This window comes from Diaporthe batatas (assembly GCF_019321695.1).
Source record: "Diaporthe batatas strain CRI 302-4 chromosome Unknown Contig00004, whole genome shotgun sequence".
In the NCBI taxonomy this organism is placed as follows: domain Eukaryota; kingdom Fungi; phylum Ascomycota; class Sordariomycetes; order Diaporthales; family Diaporthaceae; genus Diaporthe; species Diaporthe batatas.
In genome coordinates, this window is record NW_025408551.1 from 1,019,125 (window position 1) to 1,039,229 (window position 20,105).

General features: G+C 51.6%; 7 protein-coding genes across 7 annotated transcripts; 5 read left to right on the top strand and 2 right to left on the bottom strand.

The window, feature by feature from the left end:
- The first annotated feature begins 3,335 nt into the window (after positions 1–3,335).
- Positions 3,336–5,647, top strand: KVR01_004185 (uncharacterized protein). Its single transcript, XM_044782031.1, has 4 exons — positions 3,336–3,483; positions 3,593–3,993; positions 4,051–4,866; positions 4,946–5,647. Exons 2-4 carry the CDS (start codon positions 3,738–3,740, stop codon positions 5,104–5,106), a joined length of 1,233 nt encoding a protein of 410 aa, XP_044646349.1. The 5' UTR covers positions 3,336–3,483; positions 3,593–3,737; the 3' UTR covers positions 5,107–5,647.
- Positions 5,648–5,667: 20 nt separating this feature from the next.
- Positions 5,668–7,041, bottom strand: KVR01_004039 (uncharacterized protein; the record flags this gene model as incomplete). Its single annotated transcript, XM_044789937.1, has 2 exons — positions 5,668–6,330; positions 6,364–7,041. 2 exons carry the CDS (start codon positions 7,039–7,041, stop codon positions 5,668–5,670), a joined length of 1,341 nt encoding a protein of 446 aa, XP_044646203.1.
- Positions 7,042–7,571: 530 nt separating this feature from the next.
- KVR01_004699 (uncharacterized protein) lies at positions 7,572–8,806 on the bottom strand (the record flags this gene model as incomplete). The annotated part of the gene is made up of 4 exons (XM_044788297.1): positions 8,598–8,806; positions 7,995–8,523; positions 7,701–7,933; positions 7,572–7,613 (listed from the first exon to the last, which is right to left on the bottom strand). The coding sequence occupies exons 1-4, from the start codon at positions 8,652–8,654 to the stop codon at positions 7,572–7,574; spliced, it is 861 nt and encodes a 286-aa protein (XP_044646863.1). The 5' UTR covers positions 8,655–8,806.
- A 641-nt stretch (positions 8,807–9,447) lies between these two features.
- KVR01_004845 (uncharacterized protein) lies at positions 9,448–12,422 on the top strand. The gene is made up of 5 exons (XM_044792966.1): positions 9,448–10,658; positions 10,733–10,779; positions 10,877–11,225; positions 11,284–11,365; positions 11,474–12,422. Exons 1-5 carry the CDS (start codon positions 10,329–10,331, stop codon positions 12,115–12,117), a joined length of 1,452 nt encoding a protein of 483 aa, XP_044647009.1. The 5' UTR covers positions 9,448–10,328; the 3' UTR covers positions 12,118–12,422.
- Positions 12,423–13,043: 621 nt separating this feature from the next.
- KVR01_004099 (uncharacterized protein) lies at positions 13,044–14,834 on the top strand (the record flags this gene model as incomplete). Its single annotated transcript, XM_044788450.1, has 1 exon — positions 13,044–14,834. One exon carries the CDS (start codon positions 13,044–13,046, stop codon positions 14,712–14,714), a length of 1,671 nt encoding a protein of 556 aa, XP_044646263.1. The 3' UTR covers positions 14,715–14,834.
- A 697-nt stretch (positions 14,835–15,531) lies between these two features.
- Positions 15,532–16,526, top strand: KVR01_004602 (uncharacterized protein; the record flags this gene model as incomplete). Its single annotated transcript, XM_044788737.1, has 3 exons — positions 15,532–15,861; positions 15,926–16,361; positions 16,426–16,526. The coding sequence occupies 3 exons, from the start codon at positions 15,532–15,534 to the stop codon at positions 16,524–16,526; spliced, it is 867 nt and encodes a 288-aa protein (XP_044646766.1).
- A 1,094-nt stretch (positions 16,527–17,620) lies between these two features.
- Positions 17,621–20,012, top strand: KVR01_004193 (uncharacterized protein; the record flags this gene model as incomplete). Its single annotated transcript, XM_044794019.1, has 2 exons — positions 17,621–17,639; positions 17,869–20,012. 2 exons carry the CDS (start codon positions 17,621–17,623, stop codon positions 20,010–20,012), a joined length of 2,163 nt encoding a protein of 720 aa, XP_044646357.1.
- Positions 20,013–20,105: the final 93 nt, after the last annotated feature.

Consider the following 20,105-nt stretch of genomic DNA (forward strand, 5'->3'; position numbering starts at 1 on the left):
ATATAAAATAATATATAAAGTCTTTTAAAAAAGACTATTTATAAACCTTATAATTACTATTTATAAATAATATAATAATAAATAAAAATAACTATAAAATAAAAATATTTTAAATTACTTTAAATAATAAAATATAATAATAATACTTAAAGAAATAATAAAATAAAAAAATATAATTTAAAATTAAAAAAATTAATTAAAAATCTAATAAAGTTAATTATTAAATAAAAAAGAAAAAAATAAAAATAAAAAAGAAAAATAACTACTTAAAAAAGGTTAACTAATTTATACCTCTATAAAAGTATAATAAAACTATTAAAAAATTTAAAAAATTATTAAAATTAATTAATAATAATAAATAAAGAAAATCTTTAAAAAGTATAAATAAAAATAATTTATATTAACTAATAATAATAGCTAAAAATAGCCTTTTAAAGAAAGGTATAATTATAATAATTAGGTAAAAGTTATAAAAAAGCACCCTTAAAGCACCCTAACACCTAACTATACCTCTTTCTTAAACTTATTAAAAGGTAGATAATACTTACTTACTTTTTCTTTAAAAAAGATAAGAATTAATCTTATATTAAACTTAAACTTAATAAATCTTTAAACCTTCCTTAACCTATACTATTATATCTAATATTATAGCCTACTATATTAATATTATTATTAAAATAATACTTTTAATCTTATTTATATAGTTTTATTTTTATTTTATATATATTTAAAGATATATATAGTACCTTTATATAGTAGTAAGTATTTAAAACCTAATACTTAAAAAGAATATAATATTAATAATAATAGTTATAATATAATAAGTGTTTATAGCCTTAGCCTTATAATATATAAATAAAGTTAAAAGGTATTATCTTAATAATAGTATTAACTAGAATTATAAATAAAAGTAGCCTATAGTTTAATTGCTATAAAGGAGTTATATAGTGAGATTAGGTCTAAAAATAGTTATTATATAAATAAATTGCACTAAGGGAAGCCTAGCTAAAAATTGTCCCTCTAAACATATATATATATATATATATATATACTAGTAAGACCCTCACTAAGTAAGCACTACAACCCCTATCTAAGTATATAGCTAACTTTAAAAGAACTTAAAATAAAAAAACAATTTATAATATACTACCTTTAAAACTTTTATAATAAAGCATTAAAACTCTTAAAAAGAATTTTAAAAGTAATTTATAAAAAAATAAAAAAAGGGTATAATAAGCTTATTTTTCTTTAAGTCTATACTCTTATTATTAACAACTATTAACTCCTTAATAATATAAAAAAGTATAATAAAAATAAAGAAAAGAGTAGATTTAAAGTTCCTCTCTAAAAGGACTATAAAAATATATATAAAGCCATTAAAGACTTTATATATAAGCTCTAGATTAGAGAAGAAACAAGTAGCTAAACTAAAAGATAGTTATATAGTATAAAGGAAAAATATAGTATAATTAAAGCTTAACCTTATTTATATATTATAAAGTTAAAGTTATAAATATTTATTATATTATAATTATTATTATTAATATTATATTCTTTTTAAATACTAAGTTTTAAGTATTTATTACTATATAAAGGCGCTATATATATTTTTAAATATATATAAAATAGAAGTAAAACTATAACTATATATATAGATAAGTTTAAAGGTATATATTAAGTAATTATTAACTTTATACTTAAAGTATAAGCTAATAGTTAGTTTAAAAGTTAAGAAGATAATAAATAGATAAATATATAGTTGAATAAAAAATATAATATGGCCGAAGCCATCTCTAACATATATTCAGCCGGGTTGTGCTGGGCTCCACAACTGCGTGCTCGGGAGGCTTGCGCAGGAAGGCCATAATAGTTCAAGAGCTCTGGACGTCAAGACCACTGGAAGGCTCGTCCAGGAGGAGAAAAAGCTTAGGGTTGGCTGCCAGTTTGCCACTGATAGTCGAGAGCTTGCGCTGTTCGACGTTCAATTCCTCGCCAGGAATACCGACGACAGCGTGGGTACATCGCCCATGTTGAGCATTTCAATGACTTTATCGACGAACCCGTACTTCTCAAGTTCTCTTCTTTGCTGACACACGCGGGCTGGCGAAACATCGCACTGAATCGGAGACTCTCGCGCACAGTACAAGTTTCCAGGTGGAGATTTGGAAGCGCAAAGTCAGCCTGTGATAACCAAGATGTTTGCACCAGGGATGCCTTAGCCTTGAGTACCTTGCTGTTGTACGTAACCCGTCTTCCTGTAGAAGCTTTTGTCTACAGGCCTTCTGTTGCCCAGCATATTTAATTTCCCGTAATACACGTACTACAGATTCAGCTACTTAGCTACATTATATTTTTCCTTTTTACTATGTGACTATCCTTTTGCTTAAGTTGCTTATTTATTTATCTCCTACCCTAGAACTTATGAATAAAGTTTGAAGTAGCTATATATATGTCTCTTATATATGGGGATGAGAAATATAACCACACTAGAGTGGTTAGCTCAACCACCTCCCTACCTATGCATCATCATCCTTGCTTTTATACAAGATCTGAGAGATCGTCGTCTAGTGTTCCAAATGTGGGGTCTTTGGACTGCTGCATTGTAAGGCTCCACACGAAGCTTACAAAGCCTGGTCACTTATCAGTATTTGACCAGAGAGTTTCCCGTGCCGGTTCTCGCCTTAGTGCAGTGAGCAAGTACCTGCACTCCCACACCTGAGCGATCTAGTCATTGCTCGGTCTATTATTTAGGCACGCGCATATTTCCATGTACCCGCCTGAGGTGATCGAATATGCTGGGCTTGCGGAAAGTTTCGTCCCCATCAGTAGTACTAGTGAGGAGTCGAATGACCTGTATCAATCCAGCGAGGACGGTGCGGCTCGGACTGGCCGAAGACAGTCGTCGCCATCATGAAAATAATAGAACCAACCTGGGCGAGTTTGTTATTTTGGGCGGGTCCATGCAGCAGAATGTAACTCGATAGAGGCGCAAGAGGGAGGGGAAGGGGGAGCACGCCATTTGACACCATCACGACTGCACCTTGTCAGGGCAACGCTGCGATGACCAAAGTAGCAGCGCAGCACTGCAATGATCTTCGAGCTCATTATGCTGAAACCACCCAGGGATGAACTGCCAAGTATCATTAGTCGGTTCACCTGCCCGCATGTGCCCGAAGAGGTGTAGTGTCCGTACAACCTCCCCTACATCCTGGGATTACACTGACTCGGCGATCCGCGCTGCAGTTGCACCGCATGCAAAAGTGGCACCGGCTGTCCGCTCAGGTGCCTATTTTTGGTCTCATCAGAAATACCTTGGGAGCACTCTTTGTGGTTAGACGGTATGCTCGGAGAGTCAATATCTCGAGATCATGTCGATCTATATAACAGAGGAGGCGGCCCGTACCTTGGTAGGGTCTGATCACAACATCTTGTGAGACATCGCTGCAGCACACTCTCTTTCAATTGGTCGCTTTTCCTGCGCTCGTGAGTACAAAGAACACTGCCTGTGCAGATGGCCGCAGCTCGTCTGCAGCCACTTGCGAATTAAGAAGCGGGGAGGAGCTGAAATCACTGACCGATCTATATCTCGCAGCTGTGCCCTTTCGTTCTTTTTCGGGTTCGAGCTCAGATTCAGTCTTTATCGGCCGACCAGGTTGTTACAATATTGCAGCACTCATATTTACAGCCTTTTCGTTTATCCGTTATTCATTGCCGGCGGGATTCAACCACCGACCAGCATGTACATTTCAAACATCCTGTCGGCTCTGCCACTCGTGGCGTTGGCCAAGGCCGCGGCCATCCCCGAGTACGGGGCGCCGGCTCCAGAAGTTGATGAGTCCACCGTCTACGATGCCATTGTCGTCGGTGGCGGTCCATCAGGACTGAGCGCAGTGAGTGGGCTCGCCCGTGTGAGGCGGAATGTGCTCCTCATCGATTCTGGGGAGTACCGCAACGATGCGACAAGGCACATGCACGACGTGATCGGCATGGACGGTAAGACCTCCACCACCAATCGTATCATCAAACTCACTGATACTGACAAACACACAGGTGTGACTCCAGCTTACTACCGCTGGCTCGCACGGAAATTAATATCGGATTACGAAACCGTCACTTTGACCAATGGTACAGTGACAGGGATCCAAGCCGGGAGTAGCAATGTCACCTCCTTCACGGTTCAGGCGACCTTGCCCTCAGGCGAGAAGACCCTCACCGCGCGGAAGATTGTCCTAGGAACTGGTCTGAAAGACGACCTCCCTGCAACCCCGGGCCTGCAGGAGAACTGGGGCAAGGGCATCTACTGGTGCCCATGGTGCGATGGCAACGAGCACGCCGACCAGGCCCTCGGCCTCCTGGGGCCCCTCGAGGATATCCCCGGTCTCGTCAGAGAGGTTGCAACACTGAACAGCGACGTGGTGGCATTTGCAAACGGAACCGATACGCCCGAGGCTCGGGCCGCGACAGAAGCGTCCTTCCCCGACTGGGAGGAGTTTTTGAAGATCTCGAACGTGACCGTGTACAATCAGACCATAACGTCCATCACACGCCTCAGGGACGGACACAACCCCGACGCGGACCCGAGCCTGGCCAGCTCGCCTGAGTACGACCTCTTCCGCGTGGACCTCGACGACGGCACCTCGGTCGAGAGGGCGGCTTTCCTCGTGTCGTTCCCAGACGAGCAAAAGTCCAATGTCGGCGCCGATCTGGGCGTCACGCTGTACGGCGGCCGCCTGTATGCGAACCAGGACAAGGGTCTCATTACCAATATCCCGGGCACCTACGCCATCGGCGATGCGAACTCGGATAATGTTACCAATGTGCCCCACGCCATTTACACAGGCAAGAGAGCTGCTGTCTACGCACATGGTGAGTACTCGCTTTTCACATCACTGCCCGCTTCCGGGCAATTCTTTGCCGTTATTCAGAACACTAACCAGTCTTCCAGTGCAACTCGCGCGCGAAGACGTCGCGGCCCAGCTTGCAGCTGCCAGGAACAACGGCACTGCTGCAGCCGAGAAGAGGCACGAATCCGCACTTGACCCGCGGGACGTCTGGGAACGCATGAATGGCCAGCCTGGAGACCTCCTCTACGCTGGGGACTTCTGAGTCTCTGAATAAGCAGACTCAGAGAGTGTGCCTAAAAAGGCATTATGTTTTTACGAGTTCTGAGAGACGCTGCAAAATAAATTATTCACTAAAGCTATCATACGCGGCAGAGTTGAGCTTAGTATTCAATGTCGATGGCGGAGCTGGGCGAAACATGACCGACACGAGTTTTGATTCCTAATCAGTATATGTCCTCGGACGTAGACGGAATAGAGTCGAAACCACCCAATCAGTATATGATAACTCATTTATTGGGCGTTGCGAGAATTCCGCCGAGCGATGGTGATCAGCGAGAAGAGATGCTCCGTTTTTTTCGCTGGACTGACGCATGAACTACTTCGGCAAGGCCGAGGAAGTCGGGGAAACCCAATGACTGTTATTTATTCTCGGAGTGATCGCTATCATACTGTCTGTCTAGGGCATTTGCCCGCCCTCTTCCATGATGGGCTGTTAGAAATAGATCCTTAGGTCTGGACCTTTTCATTTCCACCATGGATTTGTCGATGCCAGCCAGTTAAATTGAAACAGCACATCTGTCAAGCGTCATTAGAGGCGTCGACCTCATACACCAGAATCATCCCGCATGCGAGTCTTTCTCGCCTTCATCCTTTCCACAAGCGGCACCAAGAGATATTCTTTCATACCCTTAAGGATTACCTGCATATAGTTCTCTCGGTCAAAGTTGCTCGGAAGGATCTTCGTAGAGCAGCGGTAGTCGTAGGTGTGCTCGACGAAGTACCGAAAATGGGTGTCAACCTGTCCGAGCCTGACCAGCGTCTTTCTAGCCTTTGCCGCACGTTCCCAGTCGAGCGTCATGAGCGATCCGAGCTCTGTCATCTTGACAGGCAAGTACTGGAAAAAGAACTCGTAGAAGTAGAACAACCGATCGTCCGTCCCAATGTACCAGCCTTTCGGTTGATAGAGAAGAATGTTCTCAGGCCGCTCAAAATACCGGACAGTGCTGGTGACAACGTCCCAAGTGCTCTGGCCGTCGTGGATGGTCGAGACACAATGCACAATCTTTGCTGGCGCTGTCTCGTAGTCGATGTTTCGCTCCTGGAGCTGGAGAGCTTCTCTGATCAGACAGTCGGCGACCACGTCCACCGGCACAACATCGAGCATGGTATGAGGGTCTCCATGTAGAACCTTCAGGCCGCCGAGTGCAAAGGCAGATATGGGGCCACCTAGCGCCGCATAACTGTCAATCCATCCTGGAAACGGATACTTCCAGCTCCCGGATATGATGCTTGGACGGACGATTGTCAATGGAGTAGATTTCTTCTTCTGCACAACAAAGTGTTCAGCCAGGCACTTTGCGAGCGTGTAATTGTTGGGATGTCCGGTCTCGCTACGGGTTCGTTCGGCATCCTTCCTTCCGTCGTGTAAGTCTTGCAGGATCTGTTGGGCAGGGTGCGGCAAAGGAGCCAGTTCCTCCCAGATGGGCCCTTTTCTGTTGGGTGTAACATATGCCGTAGAGGTGACGACGAGGCGCTTGAGATTTTGACAGTTCTGAGATAGCTGGAGGATGTTCAGGCTGGCGGTGACGTTCTCCGCTAGAAGCACATTGAGGGAGGTATCGAAGGCGACGCATCCTGCACAGTGGATGACATGTGTCACCCTAGTCGCCAGGTTGTCGAGCTCGTGAGCGCCGAGTCCGCAGTTGGGTTCCATGAGGTCGCCAGGCAAGACTTCGATATCTCTGTCCCAGCCCTTTTGCAGTCTTGAGAAGCACCTTGACCTGACGATTCCATTCACGAACCGCTCGGGAGCGCTCAGGTTGCGGGATGACCGGATCAGCACCAATATCCGATCAAATTGTATGTCTTGTGCGTCTCGGCGGCGAATGAGTTCCTCGAGTACGACTTTGCCCACGAAGCCCGTGACTCCAGTCAGGAGGATGGTGTTGGGCGGCATGCAGGAATCGGCGGCAGACATTGCTTGGAGCTTGGCGTCTTATCGAGGGCTGGGCGATGTTTCGTTCTGCAGTTTGTGGACAGATGATATTCGCAAGTGTTGTTGGAGTAGTTCTAGGGGACGCAGGTCACGGATCGGATGCTGTGGATGAATATAGTCTGATGATGAAAAAGAGTTCTGCGTCCCAATGAATGTTGTGGGAGACTGATGATGGAGTACAAAAACAAAGCGGTAAGGTAGTCACGGTAAGCCCTCAACAGAAGGCGCGATACCTTCGTCAAAGCGACCTTTCGGGAGCAGGTACGAACGACTTTATGCACGATTCACGTGTGATTCTGACAGTTACTTGAATACTGGTCACTAAATTTATGGAAGCTACAAGACACCCAGTACCACCCTTTAGATCCTTCCCTTTAACACACAGGCGCCGGCTGAGTACCTGGACAGTCAGCCGAAGACGAGGCTATGCAGAGAGAGAGAGAGTTGTGACCGAAATTTTGGAAACCCTGTCGTTGCAATCGGGAGAGGAGACAAATGTGAAGATGGTCTTGTTATTCTTCAACCCCTGTGCAATACGATACCTCTATGGCGTCCTGAACGGTGGGAATTAGCATCGGGACGTATATACGAGTGGATATGTTTGCGTGAGCGAAGCTTGGTGCGGATCAAATGAATCTTACCGGGACTCCACTCGGTTCCCATCCTTCAATGAATTTGCTGGAGTAGATGAGGTTTGGGTTGCCATGGACTTCGGTTTCGTCCACTTGGCCGCCCTTTGCCATATTGTACCTGGACTTCTCCCAATCTGACAACCTCTCCAAGCTCAGCCCGGTGTCCTTGTTGAACTTTTCTCTCTTCTGCCGTACTGAACTCCGGACATATTCAAGGTACGGAGGGTTTCCTGGTTTGACGACTGGTCCGGTGGAACGAGCATCAGCATTCGCGCAAGCGACCTCATGTCAAGTACGACTCACCATTATCGGCAGCAAGAACCGAACCGATCCCAATCAGACCGAGCTCCTCGCATAGCTTCAAGTCGGGGGTGTACATGGGCTTGACGTGGTCGAGGAACATGAGATCGATTTTCTTGAGCCTGCCCTCTGCATACAGCCGCCTGATTGATGCCGACGCCGGTCCGATCTCAACCCTCACGACATCATGCAGGCCTGCCAGGTCGACCAGGCTGGAAATGACAGCACCAAACTCTGGGTTGTACTCGAGGCTGTAGTATTCCTGGCCGCCGGCGTCTCTGAACGCAGCACCAAAGGCAATCGCAGAATAGCCTACGTAACCGCCCAGCTCGACCATGACCTTTGGCTTGACATCCTTGATGAGATCTGCCACGGTCTTTGACTTGTACTCACCGACATTCATGAGGTACTTCTTGGTCTTGCCATATTCGTCGATGGCGTCGAGAAGCCTTTGAGGGTTGCCACGGATGTCTGATATATCAGGGTGGTTGTGAATAAAGTGCAAGAGGGCGATCTCTCGTCCATCGTCGAACTGTGTGTGTCAATTTTATCAGCAACCAGCTGAGGAGATATAAATAAGTCAGAGATGGGAGATGATAAACGAACATATTTGTCCTCCTGCGGCTGATATGCCTTGCCGGTAAAGCTGGTCAGGGTGCTCATTTTGGGGAAGTAGTAATATTACCCTAGGGTAGGCCTGAGTCCTAGAATTAAATTCAAGGTCTAGAGACAAGACGTTGGCTTCAAGAGAGCGACCTTGTTGGTGTCCTGCGGCTGCTGTGGCTCGTAAGGTCGACCAAGACTCCAGATTCCACAGACAGAACGAGCACCTAACTTGGGGTCGAGCAGGCGTCAAATGGGTGTCAAGGTGAGGGGCAGGGGAGCTCAATTGAGGTCGATTCCTGGGGCGGGCGGGTTCCTGGTTGCTGGGGCTCTATTTACCTGGGTACCTAGGTACCTAGGTAGCTAGCACCGCTGTGCTCAGGGCAGTCTTCCTTTATTACACGCTACCTTCCTAGGGTAAAACTGCTGCCCTACCGTAATGTCTAGCACCGTTTGGCCTGATATTCTTTATTCGTACCTGGGTATTCAATTCATACTTCACATTCTGTTTGTAATGATGCATCATCACTCGACGGCTAAGACCACTGGTACGTCTTTTTGACCTTGATCGTTGAAGCTTAGCTCCTGCTCCGTCCATGCAGCGTTTCCCCCCCAGCCCAGCCCTTCGTCAAACCCCTCGACGCGAAAACCCGTGACCCAGCCAGGGGTCAGTCTATGCTATGGCCGACAGACTGTCGGCGTCACCACTGCCAATGGCTAACACGGCCCCACTACAGCCACCCCCACCTCCACCCCCAGACCCAGCTCCAGCTACACTACTACCCACTTACTAGGTACCCAGGTACTGGTGGGGCTTGCCGAAAGTCAATCGACCCAAGCCCCGAGCCGCACCCGCACATCCCACCTGCTGCCCCAGCCGTCAACCTACCTCGACCAGAACCAACCATGGGTCTGGGTAACCTGGCTCGGCACGGAATGGCACAACCACATACCCTGATACCCTCCCATGGCGCCAAGCTTGTCAGGGAATCGCGGTCGAACCCTGAGCGGAAACCTGACCGCCAGTCCAAGAGCCCCGTGGGGTCTTTCGATGGAGGGCGAGGGCGAAGGCCGTGGCTGCCGTGGCTGCCGTGGCGCATCTGCGGGACAGCCAAGCCACGCCGAACGGGGAATCACCATGTCGCCATTTCCAGCCAACATGGGATTCTCAAGAATTCACATCTGCGAGGCATGGCCCCACCGGGCTGGGACCCTGCCTGCAGGGAAGGTGTCAGCACCAGCGGGTGACAGTGCGGGAACTGAGCTCAAGTGCTCTTTGTCGACGAGTCTATGACCACAACGAGTCCGTACTTTAACAAAACTCATACCCAAAGGTATACTATACCTCTTGGGCCACCACGTACCCGTGTCAGTCCACGGTACCCGCGACACTTCCACATTCACGCTGGCTCTGCCTGCTTGCTGGGCTCCAAAGTACACCGGCCTGGCCAGTCGACACGCTTCTACAACGGGCAACGGGCACAAGCTATCCCAGGAGTTTTCAAGACGGCGGCGGTTCCAACGTTTTCATGTGTGCCAAACCGCCGGTCAAAGTCGTGACGACACCACTCTGTCTGCCAACTCGGAGCATGTTCTCCAGCAGATCATGCCCGGCTCAAAAAAGAGGCCATGCCCAGGGCAATGATTCCGACGCGTCTCGTGTAGCTCACTCTTCATCCCTCGGTTTCTAGACTTCAGCAACCTCTAGTTCAGTGTGTCTTTTCCATCCTCACGATGTCTGATCTCAAGGCAACCGTCTCGGAGACATCCAATGGCTTCCATGTCCAAGGCTACGAGAAGATCACGTACGACTTCTCCTTCGTCGATGGCGTCTTTGACGTGAACAACCCTGGCCTTGCGGAGTGTTACAAGCCATGGGGACGCGTTCTTGCCGTGACTGACAAGAATGTCTTTGCTCTCTACGGTGACAAGATGGACAAGTACTTCGCTCACTACGGCCTGACTCTGAAGGTCCACAAGACCTCCATTGGCGAGAAGGCCAAGACGGTCGATACCTGGTTGAGCATTTGTGACTCAATGACCGACTTTGGTATCATCCGGAAGGTATGCCATCCACCCTCAGCCGATTGCCCTGCCCTTGTTGGGTAATTTGGAAGCTCCTACTGACAATCTTCCAGGAACCCGTTCTTGTTGTCGGTGGTGGCCTTGTCACTGACGTCGCTGGGTAAGTACCTTTCGGCCTTACGAAAACGGTGGCTCAGCAGGTTCCTGTGGAGCATCTCATGTACTTCGTGTTAATCGTGGCTAACCATGGGTTACAGTTTTGCATGCGCAGCCTATCGCCGGAACACTAACTTCATTCGCGTTCCCACAACAGTCATTGGCCTCATCGATGCTAGTGTTAGTATTAAGGTCGCTGTGAACTACGGCAACTACAAGAACAGACTCGGCGCGTACCATGCCCCAATCCACACCTTCCTTGACTTCACCTTCCTGCGCACTCTTCCAATCGCACAGGTGCGGAATGGATTCGCAGAACTCATCAAGATCTCGTCATGCTCCCACCTTCAGGTTTTCGACTTGCTGGACAGGTTCTGCGAGCAATTGATCGAGCACAAGTTCGGGCGAGGAGACGGCTCCTCCGAGGAGCTCGTCAAGGCCGCCGACATTGTAAGTCATGGTCCAGTCGCGGCTGAGGATTATCAGCAACGAAACTAACAGAGTTCAGATAAACCGGGAGGGCATTTACGAGATGCTTAAACTCGAGAGCCCCAATCTGCACGAGATCGGTTTGGACCGCGTGATTGCTTGTGTGTATTACCGTTCTCCTCTTATATGGATCCTTGTCTTTCTTTTTTTTTGGAATATTCTAGAATGCAAGATTCTAGGACCCGAAGCAGCACTAACTTCACCACTAGATGGTCACACCTGGTCCCCACTCCACGAGCTCATCCCCGAGACACCCCTGCGGCACGGTCATGCCATCTCCATTGACATGGCTTACACCGCTACCTTGGCCAACCATCGTGGTCTACTCAGTGATGATGAGCACAAACGCCTGCTGAACCTATTCTCTCGCGCAGGTCTCACCATAGACCACCCCCAGTTCGACGAGCACGTTATCGATAAGGGAACAGCAGCTATCCTCAAGACACGTGATGGTCAGCTACGCCTTGCGGTCCCCAATCCTTTGGGTAGCTGCACCTTCTTGAATGACGTGAGCCAGGAGGAGCTTCTACTTGTCCTGAAGAAGCACAAGGACTTCGTGAAGAGCTACCCGCGGGAGGGGGCTGGTTTGGAGGCATTTGTGGATAGTAGTGACACAGGATATACAGATCTGGCATCTGAGAACAAGAGCGTCCTTGACACCGTGGCCGAGAACGGCAGTGGGCTGAAGGCAAAGGTCGCTGCCAAGGTGGCCAATGGCGTCAACGGGCGTGCCAACGGGCACACCAACGGGCACACCAACGGCTTCACGAATGGTCATGCCAATGGGAACGGATTCAAGGCAGTTCAGGATTCTCCTTTGGGGAGAGTTGCAAAGACAAACGGTGTTCACTAGACTCGGCATGATTTCATCTTATCCCATGCGTCTTTCAGCGGTCTGGCCCAGTACGGGTTCATCTTCTACGAGAGACAATTGTCCATGACGGAGAATCATCTTCAACTCCCAGTATATAGATGAAGGAAAGCCACTGGGAATTGGTGGTTGACCGTGTCTACCACACGGTCGATTCAACAAAAGCATTTGGTCTGCGAGTGGTCCCCACTTTGGCACCAGCTAGATCTCGCGACTCTCAGCTCTCAGATTATCAGGCATGCCAAATCAATCACCGTTCATGAATACCAGACGGTGGTTATAATGTCCCTCCACAGTTTCACTTGTCCACATGTAAAGAACGGATGCCCCGCATCGAGACTAAGACGCTGGCGTGGCGGGTCCCTGGCCGGAATCCCCTAGCTAGCCCCCCAACCGCAGAGGAGAGGAATGAGGTATGAATTCTGTCAGGAACACGTAAACTAGCAACAGTTCATGTCCGTCACTGCTTCCCAAGCCTGCATACATGTACCCCCTCAAAACGAAACCGAGCTGCGTTAGTCTCCAAGCGGCGCCCCACGCCTAGAGCAAAGCTCCATCCCTGCAAAGGCGCCGACAGGCCCCATCGCAGGCTCGCTGAATGATTCATCACGGAGCATTGCGGCCGAGTGAACAAGTCTTCTTGGGCTCATTCCGTGTCTTGGAGAGGAGTTCCCAAATCGGTGGCTGGCGCGTAGATCCCGAACCGCGTCTCGCGTGAATTATGAACGAGATCTCTAAGCAGGCATGAAGCGAAAGTGGTCTATGCCGTGGCCCAGAAGCCTCAGAGCTCATACAATGGTGTGCTGTAGGCTCAGAAGCCGACCCCACCATATCACACTACGAATCATTTTTTGATGGAAACACCGAAAAGAAGAACCCACGTACCCGATTGTCATTTATAGTATATCATGGCTGTCCCTAGGGTGAATGGCAAGTCTGAGACAATCACGACATCCCCTAGCTTTGCCCTCCTTCAACTCCCAGTGAAGGATCACATCAAGACCTTCTTCCTCGTAACACTTAGTCTTTTCTTCTTACCATTGAGCTATGCCGTCGCGTTCGCCCTCACCGCGGTTCCGCCGTCAGTCCTCGCCTATTTCCAGCCCTTCTCCCGTTCGACGTCGACAGGTGTCCTCTTCCACCGGGCCCAATGCCGCGCGAAACCCACCTTCAGGCAGCGGACAGTCCTCGTCACGGGGGTGGGCATGACAAAGGGCCTCACGCTGGCTCGGGCGTTCTGGCTTTGCGGACATAGGGTCGTGGCGGCCGACTTTGAGGTTGAGGCATGCGCTGCGTGGACGCCCTGGAAGAAGACGCGGTGGACATACAGCCAGGCCTTTGACGCGGTGTACTCGCTGAGAAGACCCCTGGTGAAGGATGGGATGGGCGAAGAGGATAAGGAGGAGGCGAGGTCGGCGTACATACAGGACATCTGCAAGATTTTCAAATATGAGGGGGTCGATCTGTGGGTTTCGTGCTCCGGCGTCGCGAGCGCAGTGGAGGACGCAATGGCCAAGGAAGCGCTGGATAGCATGTCCTCGAGGGGGCAACGCCGCTGTGCATGCATCCAGTTTGACGTCCCTACGACCTCAACACTGCACGAGAAGTCATCCTTCATCCAGCATACCAAGGCCCTCAAGCTCACGGTGCCCGAAACCTTTGACGTCGCGTCTCACGCCCAGGCCCTGGATGCCCTCGCCGCTGCGACGAAGAGGAACCCAGCCAGGAGATTCATCCTCAAGCCCGTGGGCATGGACGACGCCAACCGCGCCAACATGACCCTCCTGCCGCTCCCCACCCCGCCCGAGACCGAGGCCTTTGTCCGCCGCCTCCCCGTCTCGAGGTCGCGGCCGTGGATCCTGCAGCAGTTCATCCGCGGGGGCAGGGAGTACTGCACCCACGCCCTCGTCGTCTCGGGGACGGTCAGGGTATTCGCCGCGTGCCCGAGCAGCGAGCTGCTGATGCACTACGAGGCGCTGCCGCCGGGGGACCCGCTGGCCACGGAGATGCTGGGCTTCACCACCAGGTTCGCCGCGGCCGCGGGGGCGGGGTTCACGGGGCACCTCAGCTTTGACTTCATGGCCGAGGAGGAGGACGGGGACGGGTGCACGAGGCTGTACGCGATCGAGTGCAACCCGCGAGCTCATACCGCAGTGGCGTTGTTTGCGCAGCCGGGTGAGCGGATGGAGAGGATGGTGGAGGCGTACACGTCTGTTGTGGATGGGCCTCCTGAGCCGTTCAGGGAGAAGAACAGTTCAGATATACCTCCCAGGGTGGTCTGGCCGCCAGCGGACACGACTCCTCGATACTGGATCGGGCATGACCTGGCTACCAGGGGCCTGCTGCCCCTGCTCAAGCTTGTGAGGGAGCCTCGCTCAGCCAGGGTGCTTGTCGACGGGGTCGAGGAGCTCATCCAGCACTTGTTGTACTGGAAGGATGGGACCTTTGAGCTCTGGGACCCGTGGCCATTTGTGGCGCTGTATCACCACTACTGGCCGCGCGCAATTCTGTCGTCGTGGTGGCAGGGAGAGCGGTGGAGTCGGGTCAATGTGAGCACGACCAAGATGTTCATGGCATGAACTGCCCGTCATGGTGTCGCCTTCCAGTGTGACCAGGACCTCCAGTCAGCCGAGCAGCCACTGGAAACTGAATACTGAGTGTGTGTATATATATATATATATTCCACATCTGACCCGCCGTGCGTTCGCTGGCTGTCAAGGCCAATTCGGCAACATCTACGGGGTTCTTGTTGGCTCATTGCCGTTGCTAATCTGCAGAATGTTTAAGTAGAGCTGGAACTCGACCTACACGACACGTGGGAACAGTCTGCCCGCGAAGAGAGCTGCAGCTAGGATCCGAATACTGAGAGACAGATATACTTAGACGAGGCACGAGGTTGAAATGCCAGCTGACGACTGTTCGAAGGGTGAGTCGCCCTAGAAATTGTTAGCAGCAGTATGGTACCTAGGTACTTAAGTGGGTACCTACTTAAGTACCCAGGTACCTAGGTACTTATGAGCTGAGCTCCAGGGCAGCTGTGGGCGTTCGCCAATAGGGAGGCTGCCCAGGTGCTCTTGGTGCTACCCCTGCTCTCCCACACTCTCAGGCGACAATGCTACACTGCTGTGCCGTTGATTGATCCATCCATCCATCTACTGCCCCAGCCTTCGACTTTTAACACAGTTTCACACCGTTTGCGCCTCATCTCGACCTCGACCTCCACCCCTCCTGCGGGCTCGCCAATCTTTCTCTCCGCTTCGTGCCTTCGATTGGACTTGCTGCCTGGCGGTTCCCTTCTGAACGCCAATCTCTCTCCTTGTTCCTCTCTCCTGCACGCGCGAGCGAGGCACGGAGAAACAACCTCCATCGAAATAGACACCTTCCGTGGCGTTCACAATGGCCGACGTTAATGACGATAGCATAGTCGAGGACTCTCCCGCAAACCCGGGCGCAGACGTCGAGATGGCCGAGGGCCTGGGCGAGGACGACACAACCGCGGTGGCTGGTCGCTCCGAGATCTTCAACGGGGGCGAGGGCGAGGGCGAGGCCGCGACCGAGGAGCCAGTTCCCGCACGCACATCCTTCATCAGTTACCTCACGAGCCCCGTCGTCACCCTGATTGTCGGCACCGGCGAGACTGAGACCATCTTAACTGCACACCAAGCCTTGCTCTCACTCAGCCCGTTCTTCAAGGAGGCATGCGCTCAGTTCAGCGACGATGGCAGCGTGAGTGATCCCGCAGTCGCACACTGTAAAGGAAACCTGCTGACACGGCGCCTTGCTCTGCTAGCCCCGCCAGATCGAGCTCCCCCAAGACGACATGGATGCGGTCGGCTGCTTCCTAGAATACCTCTACACCGGCGACTACTTCCCCAAGAAGGTGCCCGGCCAGCGCACCCTCGAGACGGACCCGTCGATCCCCAAGGTCGACGAGACCGGCGAGCAGCTGCTCAAGCACGCCCGGGTCTACACACTGGCCGAGAAGTTCCAGGTGCCGAACCTGCGCACTCTCGCCTCCTCCAAGATCCACTGTGTCAACTCCACCGCCAAGGGCGAGATCGCCTACGCCCGCTACGTCTACGCATACACCTCCGAGGCCGACTCGACAGTCCGCGCCCCTGTCGCCAATTTCTGGGCTAATCGCTCACACACGCTACGCGCCGAGGCCGAGCCGGAATTTAAGGCCCTCTGCCTCGAGTATCCTCAGTTCGGCTACGATGTCCTCAGTAAGCTGAGACTTCATGTTCGGTCCCTGCCGAGAACATGTCTGGTTGCTAACACACTATGCAGCACGCGTCCTCGACGACAAGCTCAAGCGCGAGAGCAACGCAAAGATGCACCCTGGAAGCGGCAGCGTCCGCAAGCGACCCCGTCACAGCAGCAACGCCTAAGCATAGGCAGCGTGAAGCGACACGTCCATGTCGGATATATTTGTTGCAGTTAAACCCAACAATATTGTGGTTTTGAGCATGATGTGCCCGGCCACTTTGATCGCTTATTGCGCGAGATTATTATTCAGTGTGCAGCACACACCCTGGCTGGAACAAAACCGGTCCTGGTACGCAGGCAACTTTCGGTCGTTGGAAACACAGAACTGTGCGATACTTGGTATACTTTCTTCCTTTGGATTCACAATCTGGGCCGAGCCATAGCAATGAACGCCTGCCTAGCTGGGTCGCATCTATCTGCGATGTCCAGGAAAGGGACACCAATAATGTTGCACCATAAGATCACTAACAAGAGCACGCTTGCACATCGCATTGGCTCCAAGGTACAATTACACGGCCGACGACTGTATGTGCCGTCTCACTTTAGTAATGTGCTGCCAAGGGTGTTCATCTTGAGTCGACTTCAGATACATGGTGTCGGCATGATGGACACCTGTGCGTACAAAATTTACAAAATTTATTCACGAGAACCCATTTCGTTGCAACAAAAGTTCAGCCGGTCACGTACGCTTCACGTGTTTGGACAAGTGAAAGAGGGTACTGAATCCAGTATCGAAGTGTCCGCGGATTATTTCTGAGGCCAAGATGAATCTGGATTGAAGTCGAGAATAGGACTTCGACCAGGTTCGCTTCGAAATGCTGCACGCGAGGTAAGAATACAGAAAGTCGGAGGAATGAATGGACTTGGCAGTTGAGACTGCCCAGCCATGCAATCTCACCGGTGCTTTCGACTCTCTTCCCCGCACAATGCCACTCACACACACCACCCTGACCACCTGCATCAGCAGGCATCCAGCTTCCAACCTCGCGCCATCACATTATTACTCCACGGCCTTGTCGCCTCTCCCGTGGTACAACCGTCTGCCGCTACCGATTGCTATGAACCATCCCGGCTGCTGGCCCATCCTTTTGAGCCCTCATCGACTGGCTTGTAAACGAGCTGCTGCATTTGATACGACCCTGGGAAAGTTTACCAGGCCTGCTTCTGCAGTCAACTCTCGCGCAGGTGGAGTCTTCGTACCTCATTTAACCTAAAGATGGGCGACTATGGCTGTTGTAAGTCGATCTTTTCACGTTTTCCAAACCCCTAGGCAGGTCTCATTTTCGCCAAAGTCCGTGTCACCGCGACCACACATGTCCACTGGCTCGTTTAAGCACGATTGGACGGCAACCTTTATGAGGCATGTCAAAATGGCCTCACCGACGGGAAACCACCCCAATCTCACCCGCTCCACAACCTTCATTCTCGCCCTTCTATTCGTCTCGCTGACCTTCCATATGACAGCGGGTCAAGAAAGCTTTGGAGACATACCAGAGGACCGATACAGTTGGTGGAAGTATGTCAGGGGCCCTTATACCAACAGGATTCGTCCAGTTCGTTTGCTCTCCAAGTACACCAGCGGTGATGTTAGCAACCCGGATGCATTACTCAATGGCAGTGTCACCACCCTCACTAGAAATGGGCCCAATGATAGCATTCCTTCGCTCGTACTAGACTTCGGTCGGAACTATGCAGGAGTCCTGAGCATCGACTTCGCAGGGGCTGAACCGCCAAGTCAGGGCATATCCAGTGCGACTGCTCTGCCCGGCGTGACTCTCGCCTTTTCGGAAACCCTCCAGTTTCTGACCAACAGGAGCGACTTCACTAGGTCAGACAACCAACCTGATGGCGAGAAGTTCACCAACGGGACCGATCAGATAGCGGTGCAGAAGCAGCCGTACACGTGGACAAACAAGCTTGGGTGCCAGTTCCCCGAGGACCGCAAGGTCTGCTCCGACGGCTTCCATGGATTCCGCTACCTGCGCATCTCGCTGCAAGCTCTCGAAGAGGACGCCCCGTACACCACCAGCTTCGGGAGCGTTTCCCTCTCCGGGGTGCAGCTCGCGTACTCGGGCTTCATCGGCACGCCCGACACCTTCGAGGGCTACTTCGAGTGCAGCAGCGATAGCCTAAGTCAGTTATGGTATGATGGGGTGTACACTAATGACCTGACCACCGATATTTTTCGGGCCAACGACACAGAGCCACGTGACGCTTACGCGCCGGGCCTTGATGGTAAGAGTGTGCTACACGATGGGGCCAAGCGCGACCGCGACCCGTATGTTGGCGATCTGGCCGTGTCGGCCATGACGCTCTACGTCAGCCATGGGGACCCTACCCCGGCGCGGAACGTGCTGGCGGACCTGGCTGATCACCAGAGGGCAGACGGGTGGATCCCTCCCGCAAGCATACGCAACTACACGCTGCCGCTATTCGACTACCCGCTTTGGTGGGTGGTCTGCTCATACGACCTTGTCATGTACCACAGCGACACCGACTACCTGGACAAGTACTTTCCAAACATGGTCAAGGTTCTCGACGTGTACTATCCCAACTGCACAAACGCCAACGGCCTCCTCGAAAAAGGGCTGGGTAACAGCGCTGGCTACGGCGACTACGCATTCCTGCCTCGCACGGGGGTTATCACCTATTACAACGCGCTGTACATCATGGCCCTGAAGCGTGCGGCCAAACTAGCCAGTTTCCACGGCCAAGAAGAGGACGCCGCGCGGTGGACAGCGCGTGCCGGGGCGATCGGGCCCGCGCTCATCAAGGAAAACTGGGACAGCAGCGTCGGGGCCTTCTTTGATGGCGGGACCTGCCCTGGCGGTGACAACACGACGAAGTGCCCCGTCCATGCACAGGACGGGAACAGCCTCGCGATCCTGGCTTTTGTTGGCGGCGACTGGGACCACCGGTTCCCCATGGGGAAATCGATCACAAAGTACATGTCCAGGGCGCTCAGGCGGCCGTACGGGAACGCGTTCTACGACAGCAGCGCCCTCAGCCCCGGCGACCAGTTCGACCAGCGCGTGTACGCCTTCACCAGCTACTTCGAGGTGGCCGCGCGGTTCCTGCTCGCCGAGGAGGACACGGCGCTGGAGGAACTCGAGCGGCTCTACGGGTGGATGAGCACCCACGACCCGTCGTCGACGTTCTGGGAGGGCATCGGCCCGGGGGGCAAGCCGTACCAGGACGGCTTCACGTCCATGGCGCACGGCTGGTCCACGGGCGTCACCCCGCTGCTGACCAACTACGTCCTCGGCCTGCGGCCGCTGGAGCCCGGGTTCACGAGCTTCGAGCTCGCGCCGTGCTTCCCGACGGAAGATGTGTACTGGGCGCGGGGCATGGTCAAGACGCCGTTCGGGAGTGTTGAGGGGGCATGGTATAATAAGCCTTGGGCTTATACCATCGAGGTCTCTGCGCCGGCCGGGACGTCGTGTGATGTTGTCGTGCGCCTTGTCGACGGGAAGACCAATGTGAGTGTGGACGGACAGGCTGTTTGGACAAAGGATGGGGGGCCGACCGCGGAAGGTGTCCGTCCTGGTGATGGCAAGGTTGTGGTCGCTGTTCAAGGTGGGACCCGCCATGTCATTGAGGCAACATAGCTGAGCAGCATGTAGTCACAGAGTGGACAGTGATAGCACCTGAGGCGTCCATAGTACCCAAAGGATCTGTTGGGGTAAGCAGACTAGTAGCTG